Consider the following 26,980-nt stretch of genomic DNA (forward strand, 5'->3'; position numbering starts at 1 on the left):
CGTAGGTTGCAGAAGTTATCAGTAGAAGTATGATTCAATACTGTATATACACCATATTCACGTGATTGGCAGTGGAAAATACTGATATTAGTGACACATTTCTGTTTAAAAAGCTGTTTTAGACCGTACTTGGCACCAATCGCAGTATAAAAGCAATAAATGCCAGACTGTACAGTTCAACAGCCACACTTTAAAGTTTGACATTTCCCACTTCCACATACTACCAAGTACGGTCTAAAACAGCTTTTTAAACAGAAATGTGTCAGTAATATCAGTTTGTTCCACTGCCAATCACGTGAATATGGTGTATATACCGTGTTGAATCAAACTTCTACTGATAACTTCTGCAACCTACGTTTCCTGAAGGCAACATGACTGAGGAACGTCCCCGGCCTTCTCTGTTCTGCTGTCACTCATGATGCCACGCCCCTCTCAGTTGAGGCCACGCCCCCCACGCCAGATCGGGGCCAAAAGTCTGAACCTGAAAAAAAAATTTGAACCTGAAAAAAAAAGAAGTGAAACTGAAAAAAAAAGACGTGAAACTGAAAAAAAAAGATTTGAACCTGAAAAAAAGATTTGAAACTGAACTAAAAAGATTTGAAACTGAAAAAAAGATCTGATACTGAAAAAAATAAAATTGAAACTGTAAAAAAGAATTTTCAGGTTCAAATTTTATTTTCAAATTAGCAAAACTTTTGGCCTTGATTTGGCTCCATACGGTAGCACATAAATGAACGGGAAAGCCGGCGGCGGTCTGCGGCTTGTTGTTTTTCCCGGGGTACAGAAGAGGAAACTCCTTCCGCGTTCATTTCTGACCAATGAGAGTGACAGTTGGTTCTCATGGCATTTGTTAACAGCTTTGAACCCCTACAGACGGTTGCCTTGTGAACACAAACCCCACAAACGAAAAAGGAAACAACTATCGCTTTAGCCCCTGAATCGGAACAAAACAAACGGGCCACAGGTCTGAAAGCATCCTGAAACACTTTGTAACTTACCAGGTTTCAACGTCTGCAGACGAGAGATTAAATAGTCGCTCAGCCGCTCAGCTGTGGCTTGTTATAAAACTAATGATTTCAACTGAAAACACATTAAAGAATGAATAACTGATTTAATATTGATGATTTTTGGTAAGTGACCGTGGTATAAGCGGGATAATGCCCTTCAATTCCCTAATCCCTTACTTATCTTTCAGGCATAAACACGTCAGGGTTCTTAGTTTGTCTTTTCCTTTCTCCTCCAGCTCGTTTCTTCTTTCTGGCTGATAACCCAAAAAACTCTGTCCGCGCTGCTGCCCTCCTGCCTCATTACCATTAATGCATTTATTCATGCATCTGTAGTTTCTCCTTTGCATCTTTTCTTTCCCTTTTTTTGGCGTGGCAAAGATCAAACAGCTGGTTTAACTTGGTGGTAACTCGTAGCGTTCACTCAAGATCAGATCTTTCATCCTCCTCTGCTGCATTTCAGGATTCAGAAACGTGTCGCTGCTGCAGGACTTGAATATTTTTACATTTGATCTGCACCTGTTTTGATGAAATCACAAGGTGTCATTCTCTTGCAAAAGGTGTTTTATTATTATCATTCATTTCTTAAATCAGAAGCACAACTGTTTCATTTGTATAATTTTCAGACAAGGGTTGCTGTACAAAGAAGCGTGTTTAGTTTGCTGATAGTTTAAAAAAAAATCATGATTCCCATCTGAACACTTTCACGAGTGATGTGTTTCGACTGAAAAGGGTTTTTCAAATGAAAGTTGTCCTTGAAAGATGATCAAGGCCTTTAAAATCAGCAGGACGAATACTGGGAGCAGCAATAATACGTTTTTTATCGAGATAAAATATCAGCGGTAGCCACTTCTGCTTGGATCCTTTCATTACACGTAGGCACAGAGTTTTCCCAAATACATTCTCTTAATGAGTTTTCTTTCTCCAAATCAACCACCAGTAAAAATCCACTAAATGTGTTTTTACTGAGCTATATTTTGTTTCTTTTATGGCTCGTTAAAGCTGCGTAAGGAATTAGTAATGTCTTGTGTCTTTAGCTTTTGAAAAACATGTTTTTAAACACTGAATTGATTAGTTTCTGCTGAATAGATAAGACATAACACATGTAAAGTCTTGAAAGAAGAAGTGAACAGTGTAAAAGCCTTACTTTTTCCTCAATCTGCCACTCGCAGCTGAAATGATCCTCTTCTTTAGAAGCCTTATCAGAAAGAGATTCAGAGAGCGTCTCTTTCTGTTGTTGTCATTATTTTTGCAGTGCATCTCCATGAAAGGCACAAATGGAGCCGCGCTCAAGGGGTTTTTATAAAGCTGCTTGGGTCTAAATGGGGGTGCTGTTATTTTAGCCTTGAATGGCTGCCTCATCAAGGCTGCACTCATGTTATTTTGTCCATTTCTTTGTTTTTGTTCTTTCCACATGTGACATCACCACAAGGTAATGACGCTCCTTCTCCCTCCATTTATCTTTTTTTAGAAATACACATAGGCTACTTATGGGAAAGAATATTGAAACTTTGTACTGGTAGTGTATACACACACGTACACGCGGGGTATTGGCTTTGTTCTGCAGATGAAAAACTGCAGGATGCTTGTTGTTGTTGTTCCTATTAAAGTGCATTACAGCAATCTGGCTCCTGCAGAAAGAGTTACTCAACATGCAACCCAGTCTCACATAAAAACGTACCCTGCATACGTTGGTCCAAAGTGCAAAAACGTAGAGGGGTTACAATAAAAGCCCTTGAATTGTATAACTGTTACATTTTTCTGACTATTCGTTTTGCGTCCAAGTCACGTGACTTTCAACATTCTGGCCGTGACACCAAAAAACATGGTGGACATTTCTCATTTTTTAGTGAAACAAATCAATATTTTGAGTTAGTTACTGCATAAAAATGCGTTTTGATTACATTTCTAACGAGAAATATATATATTACTTTCATATTCACTCAGCGAATATTCTCAGTGATTTTGTGATATTTCAGTGAATTTCTCGCTAGAAATGTAATTTCTGAATGTGAATGAATGAATGAATGAATGAATGTCTCAGTAGAATCCTGCATTTGTATGTTCAGTGTTACACCTTCAGCTGTTGGATGTAATATATCACCATATAGTGTTCTTATGTATAGGCTACTCAAATAGAAAACAACACACAATTCTTTACTGTAACAACAAATTATATTTTACAGTATTTGGACTCAAAATGTGCAGTCCACTGGACATCACAGCCAGCTGTGGATGAAAACTTGACAGAAAATAGAAACAGAACAAAAGTTTTAGGCTGCATCCTGCCTTTCATCCCTGGCTGGCCACAGGACCTCATCCATGTCGCAGGCGATGTTCTCCCTGGCCAAGCAGCGGGGGAACAATCTCCTACAACGCCGCATGAAGCCTTGACAGGCCTCAGCAGTGACATCGCCACATGCGTCCTCCATGGCCTGCAGCAGTGGGATCCGTGTCTGAGGATTTCTCTCGTATACCTTCCATCTACAGGCAGAGAAAAACTTTCAGAGAAAGAAGGGAGAGTATGGAGGGAGATATAGGACATCAACTTCTGGATGGACCGTGAACCAGTCACGGACCAGAGCAGCCCGGTGGAAACTGACATTGTCCCAGATAACAAGGAACCTGACCGCCTCTGTGTCCTCCATCTGGTCTGGCTGCACAATGATATTGTACAGCTGGTCCAGGAATGCTAGAAGAAGTGCAGTGTTGTAGGGGCCAAGGGTGGCATGGTGATGGAGGACGCCGTGGTGATTGATGGCAGCACACATTGTTATGTTCCCTCCACGCTGGCCAGGGACCTCTGTGATGGCACGCTGGCCGATGATATTCCTCCCTCGGCGCCTTCTTTTTACAAGGTTGAACCCCGCTTCATCAATGAATAGGAATTCAATAGCAAATTACTGATTGCATATTGCACACTATTGGAGTTTAGAAATGTGATTGACTGTGTGTTCTGTGTGAACAGCAAGAGAGGGAATTCAGGAAGAGTGTGCAGGGTATTGGGAATTGTGTGTAGTGTTGTGAGAAATGTGTGGTATGGAATGGGAATTTGAGTCTAGAGCAGTAAAAGTGCTTGGAGTTCAGCAGGATTGGTTTAGCCACCTGAAACATGAGTTTCAGGTTGTGCACATTGTGTCTAATGTTCCAATAAATGTGTTTAAACAATTGTGAAAAACTAACATATATACGTTTTTAAAAAGTGAAAGGTGCAGCAGTATGAGGTAAACATGATTATTGGAAGGTGCATTGTCACAGCATATGATTGTGTTATTATTATTAGGGCCCGAGCACTGACAGTGCGAAGTCACCAAATTTTGCACCAAGCCAGGCCTGGCGAAAACTCTGATATTTAATGGTTTGCATTAATGGGCGTGGCCTAACGGCTCAACAGCGCCCCCGGAAAACTTTGTGCCTCAAGCCCCACAATACGGTTTGACGTACATGCACGAAAATCGGTACACACCTGTATCATGTCGCAACTTAAAGAAAAGTCTCTTGGCGCCATGGCTGAAACGAACAGGGAGTTAGGCATTTTAAATTAATCGTGTCATGTTGGCGCAATTTATGCCATTTCTTCGGCCGTTTCTTCGCCCGAACCGTAACGTGCACCCAGGTGTGTTATACATCAAAATGTGCGTCTCCATCCTGCGACGAGGCGCATTACTTTTCTCAGTCAAAAGCGTTACCGTGGCGACGCTAGACGTCAAAAAGCACGCCCCCCTTCATCTGATTGGTCCATATTTGATAGTTCCCACTTTCTGCCATAACTTTTGGTTTTACATAGAGAGTCATGGGTGGTGTCATCGGACTCGGTTTTGAGTCCTTGGCCTTGATCGTTGGCGGGAGCGCAGCGCTTCCATGTCAAAAGCATCATTCAGGCCTGCTGTGACTTCCTGCAGAAAAACCTCAGCTCCGACAGCAGCATCGTCGCCTGGAGACTGGCAGAACACTCCCAGTATCCCGAGCTGAGGGAGAAAGCCTGCCTTTACATCCTGCTTCACTTCCAGGAGATTGCAAGGTTCTCCCAGGAGTTCGTGCAGCTGTGTGTGGAGGAGCTGACGTATTTCATAGAGAAGGACGAGCTGAACGTGAGGCAGGAAAGTGCTGTTTTTGAGGCAATCCTCCGCTGGATCGGCTTTGCCCCTGAGGAATGCAGGGTGACCTCAATATCGTGTATCGTACCGTATTGTGATATTAGTGGATCGTTACACCCCTAAAGCTGAGGTGCAGGGCGGTGCAAGACATGACAGCATTTCCACCACATACCACGTCATGTTAGCGAAGGTTAAATGACGACGTAATGACGGCGCAATCATTATTTAACCGTGTTAAACAGATCATCATTTAAAAATTCACCTCATCATGAAACAGCATTAAAGAACTCTTTTTTTGTTTCGTCCACCTTTTTAATAATAACGTTCATATATTCCCAAATCAAACTTTCACATATTTTCTGTAAATAAAAGACAATTTATTTACAGTGTATAAATCCAAACTCAGTGAACATCCAAACACTCTTCTCCTGTCACTCCACACACGTGCGCCTGCTGAACTTACAGACTGTGTAAACTTGTAACGTCTGGAGAAAAGTCCAGAGACGGCTCTAGCAGCCATTGAAATGTCTTATCTTTAATAAAAACTTAGAGGAGAATACGTCGAAACCCCCAAAAAAGTCCCTTTTTGTGATTGTTTTATTGTCTGACGTAACCACTAACTCTGAAACTGAGACAACACAATCATCTGTTTGAAAACCTGGATTCAGTGAGTGGTTCTGATCACCGGAGTGGGACACCACCGGCTACTTCTTCTTAATCTCCATCTGAAGTGGTTTAATGTCAAGCTTGTTCACAAACTTGTCGAAAGGCACAGCTCATAGAGGAGGTGGGTGGAGTCTCACACTGCAAAAACTCAAAATTTTAACAAGAATATTTGTCTTATTTATAGTTAAAATGTCTCATTTTTAGTCAAAAAAAATCTTAGTACATTTAAAACACTCATCACTGGAAAATACAACAATATTCACCTGTTTCAAGTAGATTTTCACTTAAAATAAGTAGAAAAATCTGCCAGTGGAACAAGATTTAAATAAATCTTGTCCCACTGGCAGATTTTTCTACTTATTTCAAGTGAAAATTTACTTGAAACAGGTGAAAATGGTCAAATAAAGTTATTTTTCTGGTGATGACTCTTGTTTTAAGTGTAATGAGATTTTATGACTAAAAATGAGACATTTTAACTAGAAATAAGACAAATATTCCTGGTAAGATTTTGAGTTTTTTGCAGTGCAGAGCTGACTCCACCCCCAGATTGGGCCGTACTGAACAGCGGTCGTGTACCGTGAGGTTCTGGGATGTAAGGGAGTTTTTGTAGTGGTTCCCTGTAATATTTGGACAAAGCATCAATACATTTCGTACCTTCCTTAGGAAAATGTGTCAACTTAAAACTTCATAGCTGTGACAACTGTCCCCTGTACATGTAGAAGAAAATCACTGTCTTAACTGTCAATTAAAAAACATGTTTTAAGCAATGCCTTTGATTAATGGATTCATCCAATTTTTGGGATAATATTGCTGTAAACATTGCACAGTGAGCACGTGATCACTGCCGTGACACCCGCGTGTACACTGCAAAAACTCTAAATCTTACCAGGAATATTTGTCTTATTTCTAGTTAAAATGTCTCATTTTTGGTCAAAAAATGTCATTACACTTAAAACAAGAGTCATCACCAGAAAAATTACTTATTTGACAATTTTCAGCTTTTTCAAGTAAATTTCCATTTGAAATAAGTAGAAAAATCTGCCAGTGGGACAAGATTTATCTTCTCATTACAAGCAATAAAATCTTGTTCCACTGGCAGATTTTTTATTTATTTATTTATTTATTTATTTATTTATTTATTTATTTATTTTTAAGTGAAAATCTACTTGAAACAGGTGAAAATTGTTGTTTTTTTCCAGTAATGAGTCTTGTTTTAATTGTAATGAGATTTTCTGGCTAAAAATGAGTGATTTTAACTAGAAATAAGACAAATATTCTTGTTAAGATGTTGAGTTTTTGCAGTGTAATGCTGCATATATAATATACATATTATGTATATTACATCATGGACAATTTGGTGTAAGACATTTCTCCGTTCACATTGTTGTATCAATAAAGTAGATTTGCAAATTAATCTGTGTAAAAAACTGCATTGCTACAACCTAATGCTAAAAAAGTGCTGATATTTGGTCAACTTCATCCTGAGATGGAGATCTTCACACCGCAGCTGGTAAAGACGATCAGAAGTTCATCTTACAGCACGATGCAAAGCCCCGAGACCAAACGTTTTACTTGTCGTTCATGGCGGCGCCGCCGCCGCGTTGGGGGCTTTTCTTGGAGTTCTTCATGAAGGCCCGTGGCCCCTCCTCTGACGACATGGGCCGGGGCCGCTGGCCCACCCCCGTGGGCTGCTGCAGGCCGGCCTCCTGCTCCTCCACGCCCAGCACCTGAACACACGAGTAATTCCATTACACAAAATGATGGAGGAATTTTCTCTGCCCCGAGGAATCATTTCATTTCACCAGCTCAAAGCATGTTATTTTACTCGGACTACGTTTAATGCGGCACAACGCGCTGACGTCACGCACGTAAAGGTAGAAGAAAGAGGCGGATATGTTTGGTTTTAACTAAAAGAAAAGGCAGAAAATGTCAAAAGTGTGGGAGCATTTCAATCTGGACATCAAGGTGAACACTGTTGCATGTTTCACTGTAATATATATATATATATATATATATATATATATATATATATATATATATATATATATATATATATGTATATATAAAGCCCTGTTTACACGTAGCAAAAACGGTGGTGTGTAGCACCCTATAATGTAATAATTTCCTGAAAATGTAATAAAATTTGCACTTAACTCAATCGAAAATGTAATAAAATCCAATAATGTAATAACTTCACCAATAATGTAATAAAATATCCTGACTGATATTGTAATAACATTTTTACCGATAATGTAATACCTTATTACATTATTCATCTTCAGGTGGGTCTTTTTTTTTTCCAAAACTGATAATGTAATACTTGACAGATAATGTAATATACATGTTCATTTTCAGTCCAGAGTTCTACATTTTGTGTTTTAAGAAGCTAAGAATGTTATATACGCTGGATTTGAAACACCAGAATGACTATTGGGTTAAATTATGTTATAATGTAATAAGGTATTACATTATTGGTAAAAATGTTATTACAATATCCGTCAGGATATTTTATTACATTATTGGTGAAGTTATTACATTATTGGTCTTTATTACATTTTCGATTGAGTTAAATGCAAATGTTATTACATTTTCAGGAAATTATTACATTATAGGATGCTACATGGTGTTTTCATGTGTTTTGGTCGTTCGTTTACACGAAAACGAAGCTCAAGTCACCAAAAACTCCGGCCAAAGTGGAGATTTTCAAAAACTCCGTCTTCACGTTTGCTTGTAAACAGAGAGAAACGGACATTTAGGCTTCAGAACGTCACATTATGAGACAGAAACGTCACCAGCGTCATGTGTGCGACCTGTGTTTACGATTTGTTTGGCCACCGTCAATATTTTCTTGTATTTTACCTGTTTTATATTCTAAAGTCACACTTAAAAGTAACTCCACTTCTCTGTCACTCCAAACCAAAGACTCTCGTTCATCTTGGAAGTAACTGGAAGTTACTCGTGTCATTTGTTGATGTTTTTTTCCAGGATTCTGATTGGCTAGCATGACTTTATCTTCTTGTTACACTGCCCCCTGTAGGTTTGGCTGCTCATAGCACCTTAACAGCTATTTATGCGGGTTTGTGTAAATGATGGTATTTTTCAAAACGTAGAGGGTGAAATATCCGTTTTTGTAAATACCCGGCTATGTGTAAACGTGGCCGGGTGTCGATGCGGTCAACCCATTTAATCTGTAAAAACACAGAGCTGTAGAGTGATGAGGGTAAAAAATATAAATGTAATAAAGCTAACTGGGTAGTTGTCAGTTTTATCTCTGTAGTCATTGATGGATAAAACATCAAGTAGCGCTGGTGTCTAATGTGCTCCAATACACCAGGGCTCAGAATTTTATTTTGAACACTGCCAAAACTCAAAATCTTATCAAGACTTTAACTTAAAACTTAACTAGAACTTAAAATGTGCTTGACACAAATGAAAGTTCAATTGAAAAACAGCTAACCTTTTAAGTGATGTGTGTTATCAGGTGTAATGCCATTTTTAGGTTAGAAATAAGAACATTTCTTGGTAAGATCCTTAGTTTTTTGAGTGAAGGCAGTGAATTTGGTCGACTGGTGTAAGTTCAGGGTTTTTAAATGCACAGCCATGAACCTACTGTATTATATAATTTAGTTTTAGTAATGTCAATTAACATCTAACATCTTATGTATATTTATAATTGCTCTTTAACTAAACAAAAATATGTTTTATCCGATTACTCGGTGGAATTTTCAGTAGAATACTGGATATCTGCAGCCCTAACATGCAGGTGGATGCAGACACGTACAGCCACCAGGGTCTGGACGACGGCCTCGTCCTGCTGAGTCCACGGCTTCGACGGAGAACGGATCCTCTTTATGAATAAATTCTGCCACTTCTGCCTCATTTCAAACACCAGTTCTGCAATCTGACAAAGAGAGATGGAGAACGTGAGCAGCAGCCGCACGAGGAGACGCCAGGGAAACATTTACCATGACGGAAACAAACATGAGAGAACAAAACAGAACATTTTCACTATAAATACATGACAAATACGGGTTGGAAAGATGAATACATCCAAAATCTTTGAACAAAGTCTGCATTACGTTTGTTAAAATAGACCTAATTTTAACCTTTTTTAGATGTAATGTGGATTCTTTGCAACAATTGTGAGGCAAAGAGAAGAGCATTATTTTTGCCATGGAAGTACTTCAAAAGTTGGTTTTCAACAATTTCAGTTTTACTAAAGCAAGGTGGGGAAAAGGGGTACGAATCCAATCAATCAATCAATCAATCAATCAATCAATCAATCAATCAATCAAAAACCTAGCATTTGTCACTTAAGCAAGAACATACATTTGTAAAAACAAAAAAAAAGGTACATGACCCCTTGGAGTTGGATTTTCTGAATGAGCACAAGGCAAACGTAATAAATTAGTTGTCATAAAGAAATATCTGTTGATGTGAATGAGGAAATCCAATCAAGAATAGTTGATCTACAAGAAACATCACTCAGACTGGCTGCTCTACTGTTAATTAGCATAAATAAACTGCCAACATGTAAGTAATAGTCAAGTTCACTATGTATTTTTGGTGGATTTTTTTGGAGAGTTGGAAAACTATATATTTTTGAAAAGTATATTGTATAAGCAATCAGAAAACCAATGTTTCCATTTGCACAGGTGTCTGTATGGCGGCCATATTGGATTTTTCAAAATGGCGTCCAAAAAACCTACATTTTGACATTTCTCAGCTTCTGAATAAGCTAGAACATTGATAGTAACTTCTAAACCTACATTTTCAGGGACAAGGAATCCAATTGCAACAACATACATTGGATAGGTCTTAACAAAATGGATTTTAATACAGATTTTTTCTTTTATTGATTGTTTTACAGACATGCGCACATGGTCAGTGTAATGGAACGTCACACATAGGAAGGAACATGCCCTTTTGACAGTCTCTACACCTCATCATCATCATTGTCACTTTCGTACGTGATGTCTTGAGAGTCTTCATCATTCTGGCAGTGGCTGCCACAATGAGAGATCTGTACAGGCTAAGTTCTTTGTTCTGCAAGAGCACCTAGCAGAGGAACAGTCTGATTTGCACTGACATCTCACCATCTCAACAATGGCTTTTGGAGCTGGAAGGACCTCTGTGGTGGTAGGTTTTAGCTGACCATCTGAGTCTTTGAAGTACCCATTTTCCAGAGGATCCAACTGTGGAACCTGCTGAGTGATGGCTGCCTGTCCCCACACCCGTGTTTGGATATGGACTCTCAAGATGTGCTGTTTCAGAGCTCCGATTGTTGGAGGGAGCTTGTCACCTTCTGCAATGTGCTTGCAGAAGAGATGCCAACGTACTGTAGGACAGGGATTGTCTTGATGCTGATGCCCTTGGGTGTGTAGGCTGTACATACAAAGGTAGCCAGTGTTGAAAGCATTCCCTCTGTCACGTATGCTTCCTCCAGAAGCATCTGCAGATCATTGATGACATCCTCATCAGCTTTGAGGTACACCTGGAACCATGTTGTCTTGCCTATGCGAGAGAACCTCCCAGTGTTGTCAGCCCCTGTGAAGGCATGGAAGGCAGGCAAAGCCTTTGCTCTTTCTGGACTTAGAGCACTCCACAGTGGTTCAATTTGCACAACACCAGACGCCATAGAAATGGAAGTGTTCTTCAACAGGACATCATAGTTTGCTATGACCAGCACCAAGACATCTGTGTCTGGTGAGAAGAACACCAGCTGTGCATCAGGTGGGTTTCGCTGTGACGCCAGCACTGCCTGGTGGATCAGCAGTGTGTCTGCTTCTTCGTGGTTGTTGTCCTCAAAGTGCAGGGCTTTGTTGCTCCTTGTGTGCCCAGAAGCAGATGTGATGATCAGCTTGGTGGATCCCATTTTGTACTCTAGGCTGGCCCTCTCTCGAACTACCTCCAGTACATGTCCATAGAAGTCTAATCTTGGACTCTGGATCAGAACCCCTTTCTTAGCATCATGAGATTGGCATAGAATGCACAGCTTCCAGTTAATGAGCTCCTGGGCTTGACATGCCTCTTCACCTCTATGATCCTCACTCATAATTAGAACCTGAACAGGCAGCAAACTAAACCACCACTGATACACTCCACTTAGGGCTGCTCGATGAGAAAAATAAATATCACAGATTTTTAGACAATATTGCTTTTTAAGACAAATAATTGTGCTCAACAATTGTGCTCGACAATCTTCCCTCTCTTCAGCGGTGTGAGTGGAGGGCCATAGAGAAACACACAGTGGTGTTCTGCATGAGTGTTGGGTAGCAAGTCTGCTCTGTGCTCGCAATGGCTCAAATGGAGGGGAATGTATTGTGCTTAGTGTAACCTACCTTTTTGGCAGTATAGACAAAGGACAAAAATATTGTTTCAACTCGATATTAAATGTGATATTGTTTGACAGCAATATTGGTATGACAATATTAATTCGATATATTGCACAGCCCTAACTCCACTATCACCAACACCAGTTATTTACAGCTAGTATGGGCATTAACAATATTAATAACACTAATTTATGACTTGGTTTGTCACTGTGTCTTGCAGTCAGTTTCCAGTATAATCATACAGAAAATGCATGCAGGCTGAAGGATTCAACCAAAGACAAAAATTGAACAGTGTTACCAAAAAAATCTGCGAAAGTCGCTAGAATTCGTTAGCTGACGTCATGATATTAAGATCTCTGGAAAATGTGCCCACATAGCTACGTTCGTAATACTAAAGGGCAGTGCTACTTTTTGGAGATCAAAGCTAATCTGCAGCCCTGCTTAACCATGGGAAATGCCTCTGATGTTACAATTATGTTGAAAAACAATGTTTTTGTCACTGAAAAGATGAGTTTTTAAAATCGCCAGATCCACCAAAAAGTCGCTTAAGTCGCTAGATGAGGTTTTTGAGTCACCAGAGACAGCCAACAGTTGTTAAATCTAGCGACTAAGTCACTAAATTGACAACACTGATTGAACACTTGTTGACACTCAATACATTCACTATGTGGCCATGCTCCTGTATACTGGGTACACTGTAGTAGTGAGCTTTGCACAGGCAAGCTTGGACATGTAAAGCAAAATGATGGACATGTAAACTGCACCAGTTCTGCATATTCCAGCAGAGATGTTTTGTATGGTGGGCTTGTCAGACATGCATCTACAGTACTTGTAAATACTTTATATCACCAGGGCAAAGAAATTAGTGTAGTAACAAAATGTCTGAGAACATTAAAACTACCACAATTGGATTCAGTGGCCCTGAAAATGTAGGTTTAGCAGTTAAAATCAGTGTTCTAACTTATTCAGAAGCTGAGAAATTACAAAATTTAGTTTTTTTGGACACCGTTTTGAAAAATCCAAGATGGCCGCCATGCAGACACCTGTGCAAATGGAAACATTGTTTTTTCTGATTGCTTATACATTACTGTTTTCAAAAATGTATAGTTTTACAACTCTCCAAATAAATCCAGCGAAAGTTAAAATCCAAACGTAATGGACTTGACTAAAAGGTAGGACGTGGTGCCTTATCAAAAAGAGAGAGAAGTTTCTGTTTTTTGATGATAGGAAGTCATTTTAGCTGAGGTACAGCAAATAAAATATCATATCTTATTTTGCTCCATCAGTAAACTCCAGGACTCCAGACCTGTTTATTAGCTGTAATGACCAAATATGTACAATGTTTAAAAGGTTAGTTTCAATGTGTTCCTTTACCTCTTTTTCCACCTGGAAAACGAGGAAGTCATCAATCCTCATCTCAGCAAGGTCTTCTGAGTCGCTGTCACTCATGTCATCCAGTAGACTGTCTGCAAAACAAACACTGTTAAAATAGAATAACACAAGAGAAAGACCTGATGTCCTTTTTATATTTAGAGAAAATTAGATACGTTATTAGGGGTTGCTCTGATAAGTTTTCTCATATTTGGGAACCTATTCTTTCTCTTGTTAATTCTTTGGCATCCTTGGAAGATTCATTTAATTTGATTTAATTGAATTATAGGGAAGTATGATATTGCTAACCATTTCCATTTTATTTGTATTTAGGGTTTTATTTAGGCTTATGTCTGTTTATTTTATTCTTTTATTATTTTCTATTTATTTCATTTCATTTTATATTATTATTATTTTTGTTGTTGTTTTGTGTGTCCTGTATTTTATTTTATTACTTTATTTTTCCTATTATTGTCTTCAGTCAGAGTTTGATTGGTAATTGGTACTTTGGTACTGGTACTACGATTCACTGTCCTCACGTGACCTTAAATTCAATTTCAAGTATTCAGGATTTGACTGGACTTTTACTTTCTTACTTTTACTAAGTAAGGACAGATTAAACTACCGTACACAAATGGTCAGCTGATCGTTGCAGTTCTCCCGCTGGCTGTTTGATTACTGCTACACCTATAATCCTGAAATTGGAAGGGTTTGGGAGACCAAATTCCTCGGGGTTGTGATCGATCATAAACTTCACTGGAAAAAACATGTTGAATATGTAAAAGGGAAAATCTCCAAATCACTAGCAATCATGTACAAAACCAAAGACATGCTAAATCATAAAAGTTTATACTTAATTTACTATTCACTGATACTTTCTTATTTAACTTACTGTGTGGAAGTATGGGGATCTATGTTTAAAACCATAACTGATAAAATTGTTTTACTACAAAAACCAGCTATATGCATCATAAATAAAGCGGGATATTATGATCATACTAATCCATTATTTTTAAATTCTCATATTCTGAAGTTTAGACACTTGGTTTATTATAGAACAATGCAAATCATGTTTAAAGCAAAAAAATAAAACACTACCAGAGTGTGCAGAAGTTTTTCACAGCGTCTGAGAGTAAATACGAGTTAAGAGATGGATGTAGATTTTTGTTACCAAAAGCGATAAAAGAAGTTAAAAGAAGATGTATTTCTTTTAAAGGGGTCCAGCTGTGGAATAGTGTTGATCTCAAACTTAAGCAAATGTAATTCCTTTGTTATGTTCAAAAAATCATTATGTGCATTTATATTTGGGAGTTATGGCTGTAATTGAAAAAGGAGGAAGAGAGATATGTACATGTATGTGTGTGTATATGAATCTATGTGTGTACATGTATGTATGCAAGTGTATGTACAGTATATATTATATGTTTGTTTTTTTGTTCTTTTTTTTCTTCACACTTGACACCATGTATTGTGTAGCTTAAGTTATATAGTAGGCGGACATTAATAAGCTCTGCTTCTGCCTGAGCCTTTTTCAGTCAAATTGTAAAATTTGTCTTTTCCTTGTTGCCTTGAAAGGTATATATGACTGAAATAAACTTAAACTAAACAAAAAACTATATTACATATCTAAAACAAAGTTGGCACAGTGCCAAGTGTGATTTTAGATTGCACCCCCCCCTACATGAACTGGATTTGTGAATAAAACTGTCCACATGGCTGGTTGGTGAGCTTTAGTTGTCCAGCATCATGCCGGGGTTTCTCAGAGAAGTCTCTGTTTTCTTACCATTAATCCTCTCTGCAGGTTCCTGGAGGCCGGAGCACGTTGGTTTGGCACAACCTGCAAAGATGGCCACGGTGATGGGCGTCACCAGGGAGCAGCAGCGGACGCTGGCCATCCTGTGACCTCTGCTCATCTCATCGTAGATCAGCCAGGTGGAGGGAATGGACCGAGCAGCCTCCGCTGGGTTTTTCTGAAGAGGGATACACACATTCATCTCTTTAATCCTCCCTCACCATTAGATTTGTCCTTAACCAGAATATTAGCAATAACCCGGTTTTGCACGGCCATGTAAACACCAATAACCCCTTTGAATAACCCCAATTTGCTCATATTCTGGTTTTTAAAAACCCGAATATGACCCCTGGGTTACTCCTTTTAAAACCTGAATATTCAGTCATGTAAACGCCAAATGGAATATCCCGATAAAATGGAACATGAATTTGTTTTCTGCGCATGCTCTGTTCACAAGGAATCCTGGTCTTTTGAGTCCAGGAAGTTCTTATAAACACAGAGAAACCAAGACCAGGAGGAGACTAATCACTTCATAAATGTAATGAAGGATATGAACATTTTGTCATTTGTAGACGGTAGAAACTACCGGGATAGAAGATTTACAAAAAGGTGAGTGAAAGGTTGTGTGAAGCAGGATTTGTAGGAACGCCAGACCAGATCAAGCTCCGCTGGAAGACGCTGAAAAAGCTGAACTACAGGACCGAGAAACAAAACGACTTCTATAGATTTATGAATTATTTCATTATGACTAATGTTAATGGCACCTTCTGTGTCTCCATGTGCTTTTCTTCCACCAACTCAAATCACAAAAGAGTCAGACATGAACCCACTCAGGAGCAGCTACCAGAGAGCAGCTGAACATGGTGGTGAGAACACGGTGGTGGCAACAGTGCTGGCGTCACGGACGGGTTCCTCACCTCACTGAACAGGGTGTGGCTCAGGATGGACGTGGGGTGAAAGTGAACCTTCCTCTCTCTGGCGCTGGACAGCGCCGAGGTGTCCTTGTTGATGTGGACCAGGTTGGGGTACATGCCGGCCACCAGGGCGGCCTTCACCACCGCCCAGTTCTCCGAGTTCAGGTTCACGTCACGGATGTCGCTGCCCCCACGAGCACGCACAAAACCTGACGGATGGACAGTGGAGGAGCTTTATTCATTATTAGCCCAATAAAAATGATAATTTCTTCCTTAAAAACTGAGATCTAGTTCATGCACTGCTGTACATGTTGTTTCTGCCTTTATAAAAACTGTAATTTGTCCTCATCAGTTCATTAACTAATAACAACATGAAAGCAACAAGTCCCTCATAGCAGGGTTCACCAGAGTATGATGAACATCTGCCTGAGATCCACAAAAGTACCGCACAAGCTGCACATACTGTACGGAAGAGTATTAGGGCCAGGCAGGAGGAAAATTTAACCCTAACCCTAAAAATAATATTTTATAGGAGGAAGATTTTGCACAAAAAGTGGAAATGTCGAGATTAATGTTGAACAATTTCGAGAAAAAAAAATGTCGAAATGTCAAGAAAAAAGTTGAAATATCGAGAAAAAAAGTTGAAATGTCGAGAAAAAAGTTGAAATGTCGAGAAAAAAGTGGAAATGTCGAGAAAAAAGTGGAAATGTCGAGATTAATGAAGTACAATTTCGAGAAAAAAGTCGAAATGCCAAGTCGAAATACTCTAATACATACTGAGCCCCCTGTGCATCTCAATAAATGCATTGCATAAATGCTAAGATTTTACATGTCAGTAAATCAGTAAAAATACACTCTCAGAAGAGTAAAACATGAAATGTGAAACCATCATTAAGCTAAAATGCAAAATGAGAGCGTGAAAGTCAATTTAGGGAGTAAACCTCTGACACCCTCTGAAGGAGATTCACTTTGACCATAATAACCTGCGATATATATGTAGTCTTATTCTCTGATCCATAAACCACAATGTAAGCTGTTTAATGGAAAATGTGTCCGGTAAAAAGTTTAATACAAGTGAACTTGGAATTTAAGAGAAGATATAAAATACATGACAGAAAAATGAAGCAATTACATTCAGAAACGACAACACTAAATACATTTTCCCCTGATTGTGGGTCTCTAAACATCCGCCTCTCGTTTGCGTAGCATCAAAACACAAATGTATTGTAAACTTTACAGAAGCAGATGGGGTTTTAGCCTTTATTGACTTTATTAACAGTTCGGTTTAGCACTAGATTTGACTTGTGTTTTATTTTGTTGAGGTAGCTATTTTAGTGATCTATATGTATTTACGTTGGGGCACGGAGGGGAAGTGAAATGTGAAGGAATAGAGGTAGAACTGACCGATAGCGCGGAGCTGTCCGAGCAGCTGCGTCCTCATGCCGAGGATCATCTCCATGGTAGCCTGGGACAGGAAGTTCTTCTCGCAGAAGGACCTCTCCCAACCCTCGCTGCGAGCTTTCTGCCAGGCCTGATGTGACAAGAGAAACATCTGAGCCTGAGCTGGGAAACACAAGCTCACAGCCAGATTACCAACGCCATCTCTAAAAGAAATGTTGGCGTGAGAGGGAAACCTAATCCAACGCTTACCAAATCATATCAAGTCCATGTTCAAATAAAATATGAAGTAAAAGTGGAATATCAAATAGTGTCTGAAAAATAAAAGCACTGCTTTTGCATTTTACGTCTGCATCCTCGGTCAGAAAAGAGGTTGTGCTGTTTCTGGATCTACCAGTATTTACATGCTTCTGTTTTCTTTGCATGAAGGAGTTCAATGCTGCCTAACTATGGAGTAAGATAGCTTTCAAAAAGAGCTTCGGCGCATCATTCAGGGTTCGATTGCTTTCCCCTATGACCTGCCTGTGATGTCATTTCAACAGTTTTTCGACCCGTTCCCACAAACTTGAATTCGTGTTCACAGTGAAGACTCGTAGTCGTAGAAATTAGAGTTGTATTCATAAGACTTTGCACTGACAGCTTTTAGATTCATACTCACATAAAAACAATCCTAACCCTAATAATTTATCAGACTCGTGTGTGACAGCAAAATTTTGGGTACAACTTTTTTATTTACATACAAATGTTTATCATTACGAATACAAATATTTATAACATGGACACATCCTTTTGAAAGCTATCTTACTCCATGCCTAACAGATGTCAGGGAGAACATTTGAAATAAAATCACTAAGACGGGGTCCGCTCTTAGACTTCAAGTGCAGTTTAATCTCCGATAACAACCCCAGCATGTCCCAGGCTGCAACCACAGTCAAACTACATATCAGTTATTTACATGCAGTCTGTGCGAGAGAGTGGATGCCGATTTCCCTCACGCGTCAACGACCGTATCGATACTCCCCTCATCAACCTACCTGGAAAGCTCGGAGCAGGGCCATGTGGTCGCTGAAGCTGTTGGCGGTGAAGCGCTGGCGGCAGTGCAGGGCGGCTCTCCTCTGAGAGCTGTCGCTGGGCAGGACGAAGGGGTCTCGGTAGGCCACGGTGCAGGCCAGGGTGAGGATGGGGTCCAGGCACTTGAGCACCACGCCACACAGCACCATCTTCCCCAGGTGGGGCTCCACGGGCAGGTCGGCCAGGTGGTAGCCCAGGTCCGTCAGCTCCTCCTTCTGGTCCAGAGCTCCGATTTTCTGAGAAAACAGGAGTGAGAGCTAATGTTTTTCAGGAAATGGTCAAATGTCTCCACATTTCATGTGTTTTGGTGCTTCTACTGTGGCGGCGCTGACTGCCCTGACTGGGTGGCCATGGAGTTACATCAAACTGATAATCTGTCAATTCCTGCCCTACTCGGTTCCTCACTTCCACTTCCTTCACTTAAATCGGGGGTCGGCAACCCAAAATGTTGAAAGACCCATATTAGACCAAAAACACAAAAAACACAAAAAACAAATGTGTCTGGAGCCGCAAAAAATGAATTAGTTATAACTGGGGGAAGATGTTTTTTTCTTTATGCATTTCGAGAAAAAAGTAACTTAAAATGTTGAGAAAAAAGTCGAAATGTTGAGAAAAAAGTAAAAATTTCGAGAAAAAAGTCGAAATGTCGAGAAAAAAGTAAAAATTTCGAGAAAAAAGTCGAAATGTCGAGATTAATGTTGAAGTACAATCTCGAGAAAAAAGTCGAAATGTCGAGAAAAAAAGTAAAAATTTCGAGAAAAAAGTCGAAATGTCGAGAAAAAAGTAAAAATTTCGAGAAAAAAGTCGAAATGTCGAGATTAATGTTGAAGTACAATCTCGAGAAAAAAGTCGAAATGTCGAGAAAAAAGTAAAAATTTAGAGAAAAAAGTCGAAATGTCGAGAAAAAAGTAAAAATTTCGAGAAAAAAGTCGAAATGTCGAGATTAATGTTGAAGTACAATCTCGAGAAAAAAGTCGAAATGTCGAGAAAAAAGTCGAACATTTTGACTTTTTGGAAGACATTTTGAGGAAGAAAAAAAGAGAAAAAAAGGAAAAAAGAAAAAAGAAGAATAAAAGAAGAAAAAAAAAGAAAAAAAAGGTCAAACATTTTTGAAAAAGCTCCAGGAGCAACTAGGGCGGCGCTAAAGAGCCGCATGCGGCTCTAGAGCCGGGGGTTGCCGACCTCTGACTTAAACCAATCAAAAACCCAGTGGTTAAACATTCTCTTAGAATTTGGGCCCAATTAAGGAAGTTTTTTGGTTTTCACAGCTTCTCTCTTCTTAGCCCCATTGGATCAAATCACTTTTTCAAACCGTCCTGTGAGGACCCCACCTTCCAGGAATGGCACAGGAAGGGTATAATCCGTTTTAAACATTTGTTCATAGACAACACCTTGGCATCCCTCGAGCAGTTAAGTAGGAAATTCAGCCTTCCAATGTCAAATTTCTTCAGGTATCTTCAGGCTAGACGTTTTGTTCCTGCCCTGGTGCATCGATAGGCTTGACCACAGTTGACAAAGTTCTTGCCACAGACCCACTTAAAAAGGGGCTCATTTCATCTTTCTATGGCATGTTAGTGGATCTTAGGAGTGCTCCCACAGATAAACTCAAAGCAGCGTGGGAGAAGGACTTAGGGCTCCCCCTATTGGAGGATACCTGGGAGTCCATACTCAGATTGGTTAATTCAACCTCCCTGTGCGCACGTCACTGCTTTATTGAGTTTAAAGTGGTACACGGGCTCATATTTCCAAAGCAAAGTTATCCTCCATGTACCCAGATATTAGTCCATACTGTGTAAAGTGTAAATGTGCAGAAGCCTCTCTCATCCACATGTACTGGTCCAGCCCATGTCTAAAGTACTGGAGGGAAGTCTTTCACACTCCTTATCTGGTGCTTAAAATCAGATTAGAACCAAACCCACTGACTGCCCTGTTTGGGTCATGGAGGGAGGAAGGAAGTTACTGCACAGAAACACACGTCATCTTTTGCCTCCCTTTTGGTTTGACGGGCAATTCTATTCAGGTGGAAGGATCCCTTCCCTCCTACTCATCACGATGGCTGGAAAACATCATGTCCTGCTTAAAGCTGGAGAAAATTGGATACTCGCTTCAGCAATCAAATAAGTTCCAGAAAGTGTGGGGACCTTTCCTAGAACCATTCCAGACCCCATCAAATCAAATCAACCTTTATTTGTTTAACGCTTTTCATAAAAATAAAAATGCAACGCAAAGCGCTTTACATAAAACGTAAAACGTAATAATGCCCCCAACCTTAAAAAAAAAAAAAATCCACTATACTGCAAATCTCTTACTTACTACTAGTGCAGGCTCTTAATGTTAGAATGATCTCATATTGTGATTAGTACTCTGGCAGTGACAGGGGAGGGATTAGTTTGGTCTGTAGGTTGTTATTATTTTATTTTTTTCATACCGTTTAATTTTTTACATTTTGTACACTGGTGTATGCTATGATTAACATGCCCATGCCTACTCAAAATCTTTGTAATTAGCATTCAGCATTACACCTTTGTTACGTTGTGAAAACTTCAATAAAAAAAGATCTTGAATTAAAAAACATTTCATGTGTTTTTGATGATCTATTGTGAATCAAATTCAATGATTTGCTTGAATTGGTTGAATTGTTCCGTGTGTGGAAGAACCTACCTTTAACAGCTGGACGGCGCTCTGGACTGCGTGTCCCAGGGGCGGCTGTGGGGCTTTGGACAGGAACTCAGCGATTGGACAGTAGGATGGAGCCAGCAGCTTGGTCTGCAGACACAGTTCCTGAAAAGCACAGACATTCAATGATATGCTGTTGTTGTTGGTCTAGATTTCACTCCTTACTCTTACATCTATCCCCTTGTTTAGCTGTTTTGTCTTATCTGTGCCCTGAATATTTTACACTTGTCTCTGTGCCAATGCACCCGATTTAAATGAACAGGTCACTGACAAACTAGTACAGTACGGAAGAATATTAGGGCCATGCAGGAGAAAAAATATTTGAGATTTTTTTTTTATTTTGCATTTCGAGAAAAAAGTTGAAATGTCGAGATTAATGTTGAAATACAATTTCAAGAGTAAAGTCAAAATTTCACCTTTTTTCTCATCATTTCAACTATTTTCTCGAAATTGTACTTCAACATTAATCTCGACATTTCGATTTTTTTCTCGACATTTCGACTTTTTTCTCGAAGTGCATAATAGAAAAAAAAATCTTCCTCCTCTAAAACATTATTTAGATTTTTTAAATATTCGGGTTAGAAAAGGAGTAACTCAGGGGTCATATTCAGGTTTTTAAAAACAGGAATATGAGCAATTTCCGGTTATTCAAAGGGGTTATTGGTGTTTACATTGCCATCCGCAACCGGGTTATTGCTAATATTCCGGTTAGAAAAGGCTTATTGACTGCATGTAAACGTAGTCAATGTGCGACTACAATGAAAGTGGATGAAATGCTAGTGTACCTGCAGCGGCATCCGCAGCAGCTGTGGGACCTGGTACTCCAGCATGTTTTTGAACCTGTTTCTACTGAAGAGGTGGAAGCAAGTCCCTGGTCTGCAGCGGCCGGCTCTGTGGAGATCAAAAATACTTGTTAATGTTTTGATCTAAGGTTAGGGTCGCTGGACAAAAACAATCACCAGAACCAACAAGAAACCAGAGGTGTCCCCAGGTGAACATCTGGGATTTGCAGAGGAAAATGAATGGATGGAAGACAGCTCAAACACAGATTGATGATTATTGACGGCTTAGATTAAGGCTTTGAAAGGGTTGAGGGTTGATTAATGAGCTTGAGATTGCAGTCAGTTATTCTCCACAGGACCTCTGATTGATGGTGTTAAACTTGGGCTGGTCCTGCTGCTAGAACAAACGTGTCTGTTACTCCTCCCTGAGCATCTTAAACCAGATGCTTCTGCTGGGTTGCTGCTCGTGGCCATTCCAGTATTGTAGAGCTCTCGGTGACTTGAAGAGAACCACATCATTACAGTTAAATAAAAAATAGAAAACAGGTTTGAGAGCCGCTGCTGTAATATTACCTTCCTTTCCTCTGCAGAACGCTGGCTTTGGAGATCCAGACCGTCTTTAACATGGACACATGAGTCAGTGCATCAAACGACTTCTACAAGAAGAAAAATAAAGGAAGTTGTTGGGTTTTTTTTAAACCTAATTACTAAAATGAGAAAATGTTATTTTTGCACGTCATCCAACAGCACCTCTTTGACTTTCCCTGAATCAATGACGAAGACCACGTCGTCGATGGTGATGCTCGTCTCAGCAATGTTAGTGGAGAGAATCTGGCCGGATAAAAACATCAGGTATCAGTCGGCTCGATAGGGACTTTCTCTAATAATGTCACAAAAATAACCGCACCATTAAGAAATGGCATCTATGGGTAGTTCACAGCATCGTCATGTAAAATAGAAAAGGGATGCTTTTAAAAATAGTGTCAGAAAAAGCTGCGATATATAAAGTTAAACAATTATATAAAAGGTTTTCTCATCTGAAAATGTAAACAAACTTCATATCAGTAGAGTGGATGTAATAATATAGCCTTTGACACCAAATAAGTAAAAATGAATAGCATTTGTTATGCATATAGAGAGAAGGATTGACGAGTTAAAAAAAGTGACTCACTATCTTCCTGACACCGGGTGGAGAGGTCTTCATCACTCTTTTCTGATCCTGAGTTTGTATCTCTGAATGCAGCGTAAACACCTGATACCTGAGGACACGCACATGTCAGACTGCTTCGATGCCAACGATTACTATGAATACACAAACACTGCAAGGTGATAATTAGGGGTGTAACAATATATCGTGCCACGAAATTTGGCGATACAAAAACGTCACGTTACGTGTCGTGGAGGTGACAAAACTGTAGCGCGATATTGGGTTATTAATATTAATATATTGTGTTTACTAGTAACATCCTATTGGTGCAGCGGGATCACGTGATGACCTCGACCCGCGGACCAAAATCTGACTACGCTCAGAAGAAACTAGTACCGTTTTGAGGCCCCGATCACAGGACTCTTGGGGGTTTTGAGCTCTGAACTTTTACTTCTAAGTTGAGCATGAATAAATCTTTTTTTATGATGTACAGATTGTGTCGTCCCCAAAGGTGGGAGGATGAAACGATAACGGGATTCATTACGGCCTCAGGCTGGAGCAGGTGAAGCTTTTAGCTCTGGCAGAAGATAAATAACAGTCATGTTGCATTTGGAGTTTGGGACGTTTCATAGTTTATTTATTTACTTTTATTTATTTATTTATTTATTTAATTTTAGTTGTTAAATTTCTGGAAAAGAAAAAAGTCAAGTCATACATGAGAGAAACTATTCAGTTTGTGGCAAAATATTTGTACTTGTATGAAACTGAAGATCATAATGCAAACCTGACATTTACTTTTAGTTCAGTTTGTGGAAAATGGTTGGCCTGGCTTTCTCTTTAAAACTTAAACAGTTATAAAGCATTACAAACTGTAACAATAGGGCAAACGCACAGCATTGTTTTGTATTTTGCGTCTTTCAAATAAAAGACTATTTTTTCCAGTCATATGTTCCTCATTCAAGGTTGTTAAAAAAATACTGCTATAATATCATATCGTTATCGTGACCTCAATATCATGTATCGTACCGTATCGTGAGATTAGTGTATCGTTACACCCCTAGTGCTGATTTACACATGGAAGACTGTTACGAGCAGCTCTGACTTGTACGCTAACATAAAGTCATAATCTGGACCAAACAGTTGGCTCAGTAGGTTCAGCTCAGGAAGAAGAGGGAACCTTGTGTACGATTTACCTCTCTGAGTGTGTGAAGAACCTCTTGTCGTCAAACAGGATGCGGTCCCTGAGAGTTACTATTTCATCATATCCAGGAAGAAAAATCAGAACAGCACCTGAGTCAGTAAGAGAGAAAGAAATCAGTGTGTTGGTCTGGATGTCTTTAGTGTTTTAGAAACATAACCACTCCCGATCAACCCCTAAAAAACGTAACAAATGCTCCCCTGACATTCCAGATACGTGTGAAATGTTTGACTGAGAAAGGTACTTTGATCCATTGTGTAAGGGAATGCCCCAAGTTGGTAGCTTTTTGGAAAACGGTTGTCCGTATTCTAAGCAGAATCACAGGTATCCAGGTTCCCTGTTCAGCAAAACTTTGTATTTTAGGGATATATCCAGACTATTTCTCTTTCAACTCTAAGCGTAAGACTGATCAACTTTGGCCTCCTGCAGGCCAGGAGGAGGATTGTTTTATCCTGGAGAGACTGAGATTTCCTCTAGTCCTGGATTAGAGAGATGGCAATGTGTGTTACATTAGAAAAGCTAACTTATGGAATTAAAGGTAAAGCAAGCATGGACACCTTTAATGGATTTTCTCAAGCAACAATAGAATATAAATATCTGTAAAACAATTTTTGTTTGTTTGTGAAGCTATTGAGTGTGACAATTTTTTTTTATTTTGTTTTATTTATTTAATTTCTTTATTTTTTTTGCATTTGGTTATTTGTTCTGTCTTGTTTTGTTTTTGTCTGTGTGTACACAGCAAGACCTGCTTGCATTTTATTGTGCAATTAATAATATAAATATTTTTTTGTATCTCTTTTTAACATAAATCTGTTTAAAAAGAGATACAAAAGATTATTTATAAACAGGTATATGGAAGAGGAAATGGGTTAACGAGGAGTGTGAAACAAATAAAATAGGGAAAAATTGTATATTATACTTGCTTAAGATATGTTTAAATATTTTTGTGGATATTTATGTAGTATATATTATATGTTGAGAAGGATAGTTATAATTATGTAATATATGTTATATATTTATTATGTATGCAGCATATATATATATATTTATAGGGATATGTATGTAGTTTATATAGTGTAAATTTATATAATATTTTCTATATATATATATATATTGATATAATACTTATGTAATATTTATATTTTCTATATACTTATATGGATAATTATGTAGTAATAGGCATGTTTGCGTAGTATTTATATAGACTATATTTATATGGATATTGTGTAGATACTGTATAATAGCAATAATGTAAATTCATAGAGTTATAAAGGTGTAGGAACTAGGAAAAAGTGTAAACTTCTTCCTACTCCTTTTTCGAACCTATGTGCACATGAAGATGTTACTGTTTATCCTTATTTTTATATACATGTTCGAAATAAATTCAAATTCATTCATTCATTCAATGTGATACTTGCTGATTGTTTTTTTTTTTTTTTGTACATTTTATATTCAATACAAATATTGTCTCAAAAAAAATCCCCCATTCCCGATCACATGATCTTGTGTCCTGAGTCTCACCATCACAGGTGGTGGAGCAGATTTCGTGCAGCAGAGCCATGATGAGATCCAGGTCCACCCTCTCGTCATCGAAGCTAAGGTGGTACAGATTCAGCAGCTCCTGCTCTTCTGTGCTCAGCTCTGCAGCGTCACACGGACTCAGAGTTAACTCCTCCAGACCTCTCGTTTCCACCAACGGCCTGCACAGGAACAAGAACACACAGCAGCTTCAGAGAGGATTTTAGTAAAAGCACTCGGCAGCAGTCACAACTGGCATCGGGTCGTGGGCACATGCTGTCCTCCTGCAGATCCTGGATCCAAATGCAGAAAATGAAGTGCGAAAACTCTTGTGATTCATCTGTAATTTACGGAAGAGTATTAGGGCCAGGCAGGAGAAAAAATATTTGAGAGGGGAAGATTTTTTTTATTGTGCATTGTGCTTCGAGAAAAAAGTGGAAATGTCGAGAAAAAAGTGGAAATGTCGAGATTAATGTTGAAAACAAAGCAAAAAAAAAAAAAAAAATCACACATACACGAAGAAAAGAGCGCTGAAAGTTCACGACTGCTTCAAACTGGAAACTGGAAATGTGTTGCTTCCAAGCAAACCAATCACAGCCCTCTCCGTCTGCGTGTGGTCTGCGTCGCCTCGAGGCGTAGTTACAATTTTCGGGAGGTGCAGGTCAGTGACGGCGTGTGGTCTGCGTCGACGCGTACCACATGCCCTAGGCACGGCGTCGTTTTGACGCAGAACCATAACTCAAGCTTAAGTGTAATGAGATTTGTTTGACTAAAAATGAGTGATTTTAACTAGAAATAAGACAAATATTCTTGATAAGATTTTGAGTGTTTGCAGTGAAATGTTGCAAAGAACTACACAAAATGACCAAAGCTACTTTAACAGACCAACACCATTGTTCTTATCAAGGATGAAGAACAGACATACATGGAAGATTTGAGTAGATCCATGGCATCCGTTTGTTGGAAGTGTTCGGCAAAGTCTAAGGACGTCCTGAAATGAGAGAATAAGCA

The 26,980-nt window shown here is 39.2% G+C and overlaps 1 protein-coding gene across 2 annotated transcripts in view; it reads right to left on the reverse strand.

Annotated features, from left to right (window-relative positions):
• Nucleotides 1-6,169: 6,169 nt before the first annotated feature.
• The window catches only part of ythdc2 (YTH domain containing 2), a 44,328-nt gene continuing 23,517 nt past the window's right edge, over nt 6,170-26,980 (reverse strand). For both annotated transcript variants that reach the window (XM_061715984.1, XM_061715975.1), the window contains exons 13-27: nt 26,895-26,960; nt 25,973-26,151; nt 24,447-24,543; nt 23,278-23,365; nt 22,857-22,937; nt 22,680-22,762; nt 22,110-22,215; nt 21,310-21,429; nt 18,612-18,884; nt 17,584-17,710; nt 16,183-16,388; nt 15,257-15,443; nt 13,477-13,568; nt 9,549-9,668; nt 6,170-7,494 (exon numbers count right to left, since the gene is read on the reverse strand). In XM_061715984.1, the coding sequence (XP_061571968.1) occupies nt 7,336-7,494; nt 9,549-9,668; nt 13,477-13,568; nt 15,257-15,443; nt 16,183-16,388; nt 17,584-17,710; nt 18,612-18,884; nt 21,310-21,429; nt 22,110-22,215; nt 22,680-22,762; nt 22,857-22,937; nt 23,278-23,365; nt 24,447-24,543; nt 25,973-26,151; nt 26,895-26,960 (1,984 nt within the window). In that variant the 3' untranslated portion in view covers nt 6,170-7,335. The remainder of the gene's footprint in view (nt 7,495-9,548; nt 9,669-13,476; nt 13,569-15,256; nt 15,444-16,182; nt 16,389-17,583; nt 17,711-18,611; nt 18,885-21,309; nt 21,430-22,109; nt 22,216-22,679; nt 22,763-22,856; nt 22,938-23,277; nt 23,366-24,446; nt 24,544-25,972; nt 26,152-26,894; nt 26,961-26,980) is intronic.

Source organism: Cololabis saira, chromosome 3 (genome assembly GCF_033807715.1).
Source record: "Cololabis saira isolate AMF1-May2022 chromosome 3, fColSai1.1, whole genome shotgun sequence".
Taxonomy (NCBI): domain Eukaryota; kingdom Metazoa; phylum Chordata; class Actinopteri; order Beloniformes; family Belonidae; genus Cololabis; species Cololabis saira.